Source organism: Centruroides vittatus, unplaced genomic scaffold (assembly GCF_030686945.1).
Source record: "Centruroides vittatus isolate TY-2023 unplaced genomic scaffold, ASM3068694v2 contig_1343, whole genome shotgun sequence".
Classification (NCBI taxonomy): domain Eukaryota; kingdom Metazoa; phylum Arthropoda; class Arachnida; order Scorpiones; family Buthidae; genus Centruroides; species Centruroides vittatus.
In genome coordinates, this window is record NW_027120855.1 from 213,653 (window position 1) to 226,666 (window position 13,014).

The 13,014-nt window shown below is 33.0% G+C and overlaps 1 protein-coding gene across 1 annotated transcript in view; it reads right to left on the reverse strand.

The window, feature by feature from the left end:
* Positions 1-12,180, reverse strand: part of LOC136990837 (E3 ubiquitin-protein ligase MARCHF6) — a 199,383-nt gene extending 187,203 nt beyond the window's left edge. Inside the window, exons 1-2 of the mRNA XM_067289284.1 lie at positions 12,122-12,180; positions 6,982-7,078 (exon numbers count right to left, since the gene is read on the reverse strand). Of these exons, the coding sequence (XP_067145385.1) occupies positions 6,982-7,078; positions 12,122-12,143 (119 nt within the window). The 5' untranslated portion in view covers positions 12,144-12,180. The remainder of the gene's footprint in view (positions 1-6,981; positions 7,079-12,121) is intronic.
* Between the last annotated feature and the right edge of the window lie 834 nt (positions 12,181-13,014).

The window sequence follows — 13,014 nt, forward strand, 5'->3', positions numbered from 1 at the left end:
ATAATTGACAATGTAAAATAAAGTAGAATTTCCAACTTACACTGCAAGTAAACTAGTTATAACAAAACAATTAGCCACCTTACACAAGCACATGCAAAGGGTAATTAACTGCATGTTGTGCAGTTAATTACCTACGCATGTGCTTGTGACTAAAGATGACACAATGAATTGCAGATGCACACAATCAATTGCCAGAAACATGCAAGATATATATGTACAGTACATGATATATATTTGGTGAAAACTATAAAAAAAATTGATACATTTCTCTAACTTTTTTTATGAAATTTTTTTGTTGTAAGCGCGAATATTTTGTTGTAAGTGCGTAAATCGAGATGGTCGTAACTCGAGAAGTTAATGTAAACATGAAAATTAGTATACAGCGTTTAAATTTTTTTAGTTTTTTTATTTTTGCATTGTATTTCCAATGATAGCTTTTATAATTACATGCTATAAGTTCTTACTTTACAAAATTAAAGCCTCAGTTTTGATTCCCCATGGGAGCTCTATGAATGACATTTGTCTCAGGCTATGGCAGAAAAATAGAGCTTAAAGTGTCATATATTAAATATATTAACAATTTTGTCTATATGTCCAATGACCAGCCTCATAGAATGCATTAATGAATTGATGTCGCACGAGTCACCTGTGCCTCGAACAGCCCTGTACTGAAATAGACTACAAGTCACCCATGATTCGCAATGCCCAGCAGCTGCCTAAAAAATTATCTACTGACACTGTTAACGTGTTAATAGAGGAGTAATGGTAGTGGAAAAAGTGTGGAGGGTATGTTTTAATATATTTTAACCCTTAGCCTGCCGTTTGCCACGTCCCCTTATTTTGTAAAACGGCCAAGGTCAAAATAGTTGAATCAAGCAATATTATTTTAAAAATTCACTAAAAATTAAATTATTATTTTATTCATATGAAAAAAATCACATATATTTATCAATATAGTTAGTTTTAAATACGACATTTTACAATAAAGTTTATTTGAAAAATTTATGAGAAAAAAAAAAATAATATATGATAACTGACATTCAGACTTAAAAATTTGTTACTATTTGTCAAAATTAACATTGTCTGGTTACTTCATTCTTATGGTCACTGAGCCAATACAACGTACAATATTGTTCTGTACAATTTGATATAACATTTATGCATGTACGTTTATTCGTTGTTAAATAATCGCACATTATATTCAACATTTGTTTGAAATCTGAACTTTATTCTGCTTTCAACTAATATAATGAACTAATATACTTTATTTATTTTATATCAAACAAGATTATATATTTTCGTAATAAACATATGATTACCAGTAGCAATAGATGTAACATTTGCTGATATTTTAGATTTAAAAAAAAATTAAAAATTAAAAAAATATATAAAATATCAGAACTGAAGGTCATAACTTGAATATTTATAATGCATTAACATATTATAGCTGAATAAACTTATTATAGCATTGATGAACTTATTATAGTATTATTATTGTATGAATATGCTAAAAATGAAATAAAAAATTATCAGAAAATGAAAAATTAAGGAAAAAACACCGATAATTGAATTTTTTAAGTCGACAAAACACCACCTGGACAAAAATATGTGAAACAGACGATAAACAAGACGATACCGTCAAGTGCTGACATCTGTTGTCGATAAATTTTATAAAAATTGATTGTTAACATGGTAACGATGAATCGGTACCCTGGCCGTTTTGCGAAACAATTAGGGTAACAATAGATCGGTACCCTGGCCGGGAAAGGGTTAAATTCAGTCATTTCATGGTGAATGGAAACATTTTCAGAAAAAATGCTCAAGACAAAATTACATTACTTTTTGCATTTAATTCAAATCTACATTAAAAAATACTATGTTAAATTTTAAAAATTTGACTTTTGGCCTGGATAGTCCATTTTTGGCCAGTTTGGAAGTTGAAAACATCAGATAAGTTTCACAAAAACCTTTCACTCTTTCTCTAGCAGTTTCTTAAGTCCATTAGATAGGAAAACAAACGTTTTCATCCATTTTAAATGGCCTTCTTCAGGTACTATAACATTGGAATGTCAGTTAACAGATATTCGAATGACATCATTTTTTACAAAAGTTTCTTCTTTCTTATGACGTCATAGTTTAAAACAAAAGTTTAAGAGACAGACATGGATAACATTAAAAACAAAATAAAGTAAAACGAGTTTAACGACTTTAAAGCAAATGACAATTGCCACTAAGATTAAAAAGAAGAATAAATAATTAGAAAAAATTTGAGAGAAATGTAAACAAGTTCATGACAAATTCAATGAGATTAAAACATCACCTGTCATTTGAGAAGGGTGGATTAGCCCATTTAATTTAAGGGGTTATCGAGGCATGATTGCCAAGAGGTGGAAAGTGAGTTGGCATCTCTGCTGTTAATATAATTTTCTTTGAGAGATTTTGCAAAGATTTCTAGTGTTTCTATCATTCTTAGTTTGTTACTATTGAGCATTAGTATGATAATCTTAGCCTCTTCTCATTTGGCCATTATGTTTGGCTCGCTTACAAATTGGGCTAGGTGGTATTAAACTTTTTATTGTGCGTATCATATTTATGCTCGGCTATTCTTTTTATAAGTGACCTGTTGGTCGTGCGTATGTATGTTAAGATTTTGTTCAGATTAAACCTGTTGTCCTCTAGCAGAACAGAGTATATCCCAGGTTTTCTAGCTTTGCTGAATTTATCTTTGGTATTAGCCAAAAGTAGTTATAACACTAATTACTTATAGGTCCTAAAGAAGGCAATTTAAAATGGCCAAAAACATTCGTTCTCCTATCTAATGGACTTAAGAAACTGCTAGAGAAAGAGTGAAAGGTTTTTGTGAAACTTATTTAAAGAAGCTCTAGCTTTCCGTGCATGGATTGAGAACATCACCATTCAATAGCATCTACCCAATTTATTTAAAAATTTTTTAGGATTTTTGATGAAACTCGCATCCCTTCATTTTAAAACGGTTGTATAGGTGATCTGGTGTTACCTTGTAAATATTTTATAATAGAAAATACTGTATCTTAAATTCCATTTTCCCTAAAATATTTTGTATGTATATTAAATATACATATTTTTATAATTTTATACTTAAAATTATTTATTTTACTTAAATATTTAACAATATACTACACATTTCCACCAAAAAAATAATCTGCAAAAAGACTGTGGAATATCACAAATTTGAAGATAACCTGTAGATATTCTGTAGAATTTATCTGGGGTAGACATTTTAATATGTATGTTACTGGAATTTGTTTAATTATCTACAGATAATCTGTAGAATTTATTTAAATTAAGTCTTTTATTAATAAAATTTTAATTTTTTACAGTTATCTGTAGATAAAATGATTTTTTTGAAGAATGTCTATGTTTAATATACAATAATTACAGTAAAACCTGTCAAAAACAGAACCCAAATAAAATAGAAACTTTCCAAAATAGAAAAAAATTCTTTGGAACAGAGTGATTTTCTGTGTTAAAAAAATCCTGTTCAAAACAAAAATCTGCCAAACCAGAAAAAATATTTGATACTATGAGAATCAAATTTACACAGGTTTTACTTCTTACTTTAGGTAGTAAGAAAATCTACCTACTTTCCGTTATAACTGAGTGAAACCATAAGCCAAGTTAGATGTCACAATCAGGTTTTTACTATATATATTAATGAGTAGATATTTACTTTTTCTTACTCATAAGTGTTTTATTTGTACTTTTAATTAAAATAGTGCATGGGAGATCTGTACACAAGTAAATCCAAGAAAGAGATCCTTATATCTTTTTCTTTATCTTTAGTAAACAAGATGGTCAGGAAAATGGCCAACAAGAATTGTATAAATTGTAGTAACTTGCCCTCTTAGCCATCTCACACTAGCAGCACATCATCCACATACTGCAGATATAGAAGGGGGTAATGTAGACCATTATATACTGTCTAAAGTGCTCATACTTGTTAATTAAATGTGTTTACCAGTAAAGCCAATAGACAGTTTTTATATTTTCATTTATTTTTAGTAAGTGGTGTACTTGTTGTTTTTATCTCATTACTTTATAACACAAAAGCTTAATTATGCCAGTAAAATAAAAAACCTCTAAAACTTGAATGTATAAATTACAATTAATACCAAAAAACCTTAAATCCAGTAAAAAAATACAACATTTATTAACAGAATAAACATTTTCAACTACGTTAAATGGCTATCTTCAGGTTCTATAATGGAATTAATAAATGGAACAAGAAGCATATTTAAAATTGAGAACATTTGAAACTACAAATTTACATAACAAGTCATAAAGAAATGCTTACTGGAACCAAATAAAATTAAGTAAAATAAATCAACACCTTTCAACTTTAATATCATAAAAACGTTTTCGGTCGCTTTAAGCAATCTTTTTCAGTTATTCCATCCAAAGAAATAAATGAGAAATTCAAATTTAAAAAGAACAAAAATTCAAAATGCGGTTATACATTTAATTAACAGTAATACGTATATCCATTCTTAATAAAATTACAGAGAGTCCACCCAGTGCATTAATCATAGAGATGCCGACGGCTTTTCTTCAGCCTGGAAGTCTTTCTATGATAAACTGAGGTCAATTTTTTTTACAACTTCATGGACGGCATTTTTTAGTTAATTACTTTAATATTTACTTGGTGTTGATTTTTAAGTAGCTTGTTTACGCCTGTCATTTTTATTTTTTATGTCCTTTGTAATTTTATTAAAAATAAATATACGTATCACTGTTAAATGTATAACCACGTTTTGAATTTTTGTTCTATTTAAATTTGAATTTTTTGTTTGTTTCTTTAGATAAAATAACTGAAGAAGATCGCATAATGTGACCGAAAACATTTCTATGATATTAAACATTCTGCTGGACCGTTGAAAGGTGTTGATTTATTTTACATAACAAGTCACTTGCACAGGACCATAAAATGTATTAAATAAAACACAGAATATAGAAATGAATAATTAACAAGAAAAATATTAAATACAAAATAAAGAAATAAATTAATACTACGATATATACAAATATTGTAAGTAAAAACAAACGTAACAAAATGGTAATAAAGATAAGTATATTAAACAACCCGAATATATATATATACACATATGTGTATATATATATATACACACATATACATACATACACACACAGCCAAACAATCGCCTTAAATACTTAAGCTATAAAACTATTTTTAATATTAATAAGTAATTTGCTACTAGACATTAGGCACCATATTTTATCTAAGTTAATAATTATACCATATTTTACGGACTATAAGATGCACTTTTTTCTTCAAAAAATTGCCTCCAAAATTCAGGTGCGTCTTATAAGCATTTTTTTTTTTAAATTGCTTAAAAATTAAGGTGCGTCTTATAGTCCGTAAAATACGGTAATTTAAATAATTTCATCCACAGTTTGCAAGGGCTCCAAGTAAATGTTGCTTTTCAATATTCCTATAAGAAGAAATCAAGAGCTTTTTAGATCAGAAATTTAGCAGGCCATTCCTACAGACCATGATGTCCAACAGTCTGTAGGAATGGCCTAGGAAACAACACATGGGGACCCATATCATTACATCCTTAAGCACTGTTTGGTGCTCAGACAAACATAGCAATCTCATTACATTACTAGTAGCTTCAAGAACATCCTGATTTGTTTTCATCTTGTACTATTCCTATTTTAACAAATTTTTGAGAGCTGCATAATGACAAAGTGGTATGGCTTTGGTTTATTGGAATATCATCATGACAAATGTCTGCTGTCTATCCAGCATTGTTACCTTGTCTATAAGTTATAACAAGCTCTACCCTTTCATTAATCATATTAATCATTCTGACTGAACAACTACACACACTCCAGAATTCCTGTAAAAACTGTATGCACATTTTGTCACTTACCCTATAACAGCTTGGAAGCAGCAGCTGTTACTAACCTTGATTGCATGGATTTGCTAATTGTTTGGATACCAGTGAAATAACTACTGATTACTCTGAAGAAAAATCTAAGCATGTTTCCACTAAATATTAAAACTACTGTAATTATGAATCTCATGCCTTACTACTCTTTTGATTGCAAACCAACAGATTTGCTTCTTGCCTAAAAGTAAGCAAATCTGTGCAACTGTGGTTAGTAATTTTTAATGTTATTTAAATAAAACCAAAAATAATAATAAACAACCAGTAATGATTCATATTCTTGATACCATTTGCATATCAAGTATAAAATAGAGCAAGTTTAATTCTCACAACATACTGGTTAATTACAGAACTATGCAGCAGGGCCTAGATTAGTTGAAAGTGATTTGATCACAAATTTTGTGCAATTAATTTCTATTTGACAGTTTTGCAGACACAAAATAATGCATTATATATCTAATACATTACACACTCGCCTGATGCTTTCCCTACAAACTCCTCCACAAATCTATGGCACATTTCTTTTGGGGAAACACTATAAAAATATAACTAAAAAACGCTTTCATTTTTATTACTTCATTAAAGTAGTTCCATTTGCATGAAAGTTTTGATAATCAGATAAAAATAACTGCATATAAAAACTTAATACAGAATATTTAAAAAAAAAAAAAAATCAAGCAAAATTTGATATGTAATAAATTTCCAAATTTACTAACAGTATGAAAATTTTCAGAAAAGTAAACTACAATTAACATCACGCACCAGAGAAGGCAACAGGGAACCACTCTGGTTGTAACTTCCCCCAGGATACACCTTGGTGCCTTACTAAGCACTTATTAACCTGTGCCAGGTGCTCACCAATGTCAAGATTTCTGATATGGCATGCAGAGAGAGAGAGAGAGAGAGAGAGAGAAACTACAATTACAGAATGAATCTACTGAAAACCTGTGAATTTTGTACCAAATTCTTACAGCATACATCTACAGATAATCTGCAAATTATTCTTGGTAGAAATATATTACAATCTTACCATTCTTGATGAATATACTTGATGCTTCCTGTACAAATACAAGGATGATATAGTGGTCTGTCAGGAGCACCTTCCGATCTGCATACTCTGCATATATCTAATAAAATAAAATTAATATTTATTAGTGATGTAACAAATAGTATATTCGGACTGAGGCCAAATACCGAATATTCAGCCAGGAGCGTGGCCGAATACCGAATATTCGGCTGGGAGTGTGTCCGAAAAGCCGAATATTCAGCTCGATTAACGCACGTACAAAAATTGGCACACAAACCACATTATGGCAAGGATCGCGCACCCTGCTCTCTATTGGCCCGCTGTCACTATGATTTTTTCTTACAGTAGGTCTAAATTATTTAAATTAATTAATTAAATTATAATTATTAAAGTTAATATGAGACGAAGCCTAACATCTACCTCTAGTGCCAAACTGGTTTATAATTTATGTAATAGCCATAAATAGCCCGATAAGATTCAGTAGTTGTTGGCATTTAGATGTAAGTTATAACTTATAAGTTATTTTATTTGCAATCGATCTTTTTAACTCTTTAATTAAGCACTAAAATTTTGTTTTTACTACGTATTTGTAGACTGAATAGTACCCTAAGGATATGCTTTAGTGGGGACGTATGGTCTAGTTTCTCCCTGGTTGTGGAACAGTTCAAATATATTATTGGGAGGTTTCGATTTGTGAAGTTTTGTGATATTTTGTTGCTATTGTTTTTGTCAATATTTTTAAAATCAACACAATTTCAAATGTTATCTTTTGTATATAATGAGAAATGCTCATTCTTTGCTTTATATATATATAATACATTATATATTAGTTACTCATCTTCTAAAAATAGATAAATAATTCTTCCATTAAATACGCTAAGTTTCAATAAAACGTTTCGTAAATCATTTTAAAATATCGTAAAAAATATTAAAATATATGCGAATACGAATATAACATAATTAACTAAACAATAACATTAATGCACGATTAATGTGCGCTAAAGTCTTAGACTTCGAATAATGATATTTAAAGAAATTAAACGAATATGCTTTAATTTGAATAAATGTAAAAAACTGATTGAAAAAAGGATGATCAAGTGATAAACAGAAAGGATGATTGAAAAGGACAGAAATCATATGATACATTACGTGCCAGATGATTTCTCTTTCGTGCCACTTTGGGCACGCGTGCCATAGGCTCGCCACCCGTCATAAGATATCGGGCTAGATAAAGGCTATATTATTTAATTACAAAATAATTTAATACAGTAAGACCCTGCTTAACACGGGGGATGCATTCCTAGATGACAGAGCGCTAAACGAAACAGCGTTAAACGGTGTCATCTTAACATGTAAATAAGGGGGAGTAACGTAAAACAGAGTAGAAAATAGGAAAACTTATTAGTTTTTTGTTTTATTTTGTAACATTTATTGTTAAATACTTTTTTATTACATTAATTATAGACTTATTTATTGCTAATATCAAAATTTATTTGTAAAACATTCATGAAAATAAAAAAAAAAGTTTGAGTAAAGAAGTTATGTTTGTGATGAGGAAGATTCTTCCTCATTTGACATCTTTTGTTTCCTGCGAAGTGTTTCCTGTTTTGACACTGCGAAGTAGCCCATAAACAGTGCTGGGCCTCTTATATGCAATCTTAGTGTTGGTACAGGAGGCAATCTCTCTGTAAATGGAGTTGAGGTGGTGGTTGTACTGTACCACTACACGAGATTGCATGCCATAAAGATCGTGTATTCCGTGAGTTGCTACATGCATGTTAGATGTGTCGCATGCAGCTATACGTGTGGGGTAGGCATAAGAAAGGTTGTGTATCAAGTTCCTGCTATATCCATGCTGTAGGGCTATGTTCTGAATGTGTTTCAACTCCACCTCTGTGTCTTCAGATCTGGTATGGTGTGTGAAAGCCCTTTTCCTTAGGGCACGGAAAGAGGTGATCTTATAGGATAAAGGGTCCGCAGAGTTGGCTGGGATAAACAGTGGCCTATAGCATGATTTGTAATGTACCTTTGTTACTATTCTGTTGGCATGAAGTTGAATGTTAATATCCAGAAAATGTGCTCTTCTAATCCAATTTGATGGTGAGGCCATATGGGTTGTCATTCATTTTACTTATGAAATGGTTTATGTTTCAGTTCCGCTTTCCATAGAATAAAGATGTCATCTACATACCTCTTGTATGTGATAATGTTGGAAACAAACTGTGGTACGATTTTTCTTTCAAGCTGCCTGATCACCAACTTGCATAGATCACCTGAGAGCGGGTTGCCCATAGGTAAACCATGTTTTTGTAAGTATGTATTGTTGTTAAAGCGGAAGGAGGTGTAACATAGAATGTGCACCAACTCCAAAACATGCTTATGGCGTGCAACGGCCCCGGAGTTGCTTAGTAATAGATCCCTGATCGCACAGAAGCATGATCGTATTTTGATGAAGGGATATAATGAAACAAAGTCAAGGACAGTGATGCACACATTTTCAGTTATGATAAGAGGCCGCAACATATCTATTAACTAGGTGGAGTTCAACTGTCTGTGGATAGTTGCCCAAGCTATTATAAATGCATTTATATACAGCAGAATCCAATAATCGAGTAGGCAATCTGGCCTTATCAAGAACCGGTCTCAAAGACGGAACACAATTGCAGGAACACAAATACGATATCCAGAGTAAAAGGCTCACCACAGCCCTATCCACCAATGCCACCGACCCCAGCATAAGAGCTGACTTACAGGAGGCCAAACTCATCAAGCTGTCACACCATGTTGAAAATCTTAGAAGTCTAGAGACACTTGAAATTTACAAAGCCAGGTTACGTACCAACTGTATTAACTCTAATGATGCCATCAATGTGTCTCGAGCTTGGAAGTATTGCTATGAAGGAATGGACGACGACTGCACCAGCAGTTAGAAACCACACCTCCACCCTCATTTGGTGTACTTATATGTATTTATATCTGTTTTTTGGTATTACGTATACCATTCCATCGCCTTGGTAACACACATGTTTATCTGTTTATTTTAAAATCTGTTTGTGCAGTTCCATTTTTAAAAATAATTCAGTTATTTTGTTCTCGGATTTGAATCGCATTGGTTTTTAAACCCGACGAAGACCTAAAGTATGGTCGAAAGCATTTGTTTCATATTACATCATCTTATTACTGGACTTCAAGGTTTTATGAATGTTAATTTATGAATTCAAAATTCAAAGACTCAGAAAAGTTTATTCTAGATTTATCAGTATCATCACTCTCAATAGCTTTGTGCAAAAAATACTTTTCTTTTCCAAAATTAACTTAATTAAAATGAGCATTCATAAAAAACTCTCGACAGAAACTATTTATTAATAGTTTTTTTTTATTAGCTTCCAAAAATTTCATAAGGGTATATAGTATCCCGATAAGAGATCACAGGTCCCAAAGGGACCTAATATACATCGGATCTACCAAGCGATCCGTTCAAAGAAGGATCTTGGAACACAAGTATGACGTTGCCAAAAAAAAACACACCACCGCCCTGTCGACGTATGCCACAGACCCCAATATAAAGGCAGATTTTGATAAAACCAGCCTCATTAAAACGTCATTCGATACGGACTGCATCAGGGCCTTGGAGACCCTTGAAATTAATACACTTCCCCAATTTTGACGCCTTGTAAGGCGTCAAAATCGGGGAAGTGTATTAATTTCAAAAATGGCAACGTTTTATCGTATGCGTGGCGATATATCTCCGAGGTGCACCCGCAATGGTAGCCATGTAGTATTCCTGTACGGACGGACAGCGTCATTTTTATGATAGTATCACATATATTAAATGCATGTTAGATCGGTCTCAATGATTGCACGCGGGAGATGTTCTATCATTTCAATTTCAAAAACATTCTATTTTTCATTGCATTCTATTTCAAAACCGTCAAAGAACCCGACGAAGATCTCGGAGGAGAATCGAAAACGTTAGTTGGTTGTTAATTTTTCGTCTTGGGTACCGGAAACTTAAAAGGCTTAAGAAGTTATATTGAATTTCAATAAAGAATGTTTTTCATTAAATGCCCGTCAAAAAATGCCAAATGCTACAAACGCACATTAAATGCTTTTTCTACAATTTTAAGGCCGAGGCTCACACTACTCCGTTACGTGTTTCCCTTCCTCAAAACCTGTCCCATCCCCTGGATTTATTTTCCATTTCACCATAAATAACACCGAACGAAATAAAAGTTATTTCTAATTTTAAAGTTTCACTGGACGAAAATTTTTCTATAAGAAATAAAAAGACGTAGTCGCTTCCAAAAACTTTTGGTAGGAAAAAATGTTTGGTAAGGAAATAAATGGTGATCTACCAAAAGTTTTTTGGAAGCGACTACGTCTTTTTATTTCTTATAGAAAAGTTATTTCGTAATTCCACTAATACTTCCAACATACCGTAGGTAACATTTAAATTTACTCAAGGGTGTCGGTTTTCATCGTTTTAAAACTGTTTATTTTTCGGTTTTCCGACAAAATTTATCACACTACACCTTTTGTGTTGTCGAGACAGTTTTATTGAAAAACTAACGTTTTCGGCCTACTCTACGGGCCGTCCTCAGACTATCTTGGCAACACAAAAGGTGCAATGTGATAAATTAATTATTTGCAGAGTACATTCTGTTTAATGTTCGTTTGTTTTAGTCTTTTCGCCCTTATCTGGTTTATTGCGTACAAACAGATGACGACACTGCTCCGGGCGTTCTATAACTTACAATGGGATCAACGGTTATGAAAACGTTAAGTTTCAGGTCCGACGGAGAAGCCAGCCTCGAAAGGAAGACGGAAGGTCCGAGAGGTGGAAGCCGGACCCGTACGAATTTTCGGCGAAGAAAAAGAAATGGGAAAAGATGCCGATCGGTCAATTTCTCGACGGAGACAAACTCCGAGAGCAAGGAGGAGGAGGAGGCGGCGGAGAAGATACGAACCGACTGATCGACGGAACGGCAGTCCGAATTCCGCCCGCAGGCCCGGAGGCGAAAGGTGGCCGCCCCGACGAAAATTCCTTCGACGGGACGGAAGGAAAATAAAAACAATAATTAAATAAGATGAGAAAGAACGAGGCGGAAGGAAAAGAAGACGGAAACGATCGATTTCACATTACCTTGTTGCTGCGTATCGTCCATTTTCCTTCTCGAACCCCTCTACCGGACGTTAACGTCGAGACCGAAAACTCGCCGAAAAATCGCCAAAATATATTAGGTATTTTTCGCCTCGACCGGAAATTACGGTGGAGTGGTCAAAAGGTTACGGCGCCGTTTTGTCTCTCCGAAAATCATAAAACGTTTTCCGTCGAGTGGCCGGTCTGGCGGTCGGACGAATTCGTCAGAAACCGTCGTTTCGAATATTCTTCGTGTTCCGTTAATCTCTTCAAACTCTTCACAGACTGCTTTGCATAACAAATAATAAACTACACAAATCACCTTTTTACTCTGCAGCCATTTTTATTGCTAATTCAAACGTTTTCGGTTATCTAAATTAGGGTTGCCACCCATCCGGGTTTCACTGAGTTATCTCCGGGCTCCGGGTTTAATTAATATTTCTCCGGGTTGTGCAAGAAAGTTCTCGAAGTCGGTTATTCCAGTGAATTAATCGACTTCGAGAACCTTCTACCCACCCTCCAACTTTCGCAGGTATGGGGAATGAAACAATAGAGAGCAGGAGGCCCTCGGGGCAAGTTCCCATTAGTTGAGACACCTAAGAAGAAAGACGTGCGATCGGTGAGAACAGGGCCGGATTTATCAATCCAGGGGCCCTGGGCACAAATTCGGTGGGGTCCCCCTTTAAGAGTAGGCAAATTTGATGATTTAGAAAATTTACACAAAATACTGTACTTTCAATTAGATTTGAACTAGGAAGTTGTAAATTTCATTTAAAAATAAGATTATTGTAAACATACATATGTTTTATTGTGTAAAACTAATTATTTTAATTTAATTGAAAAATACCCATATGAAATTTTTTGCCGAAATTTTCCGACGTTTCATAGGTTTTTTC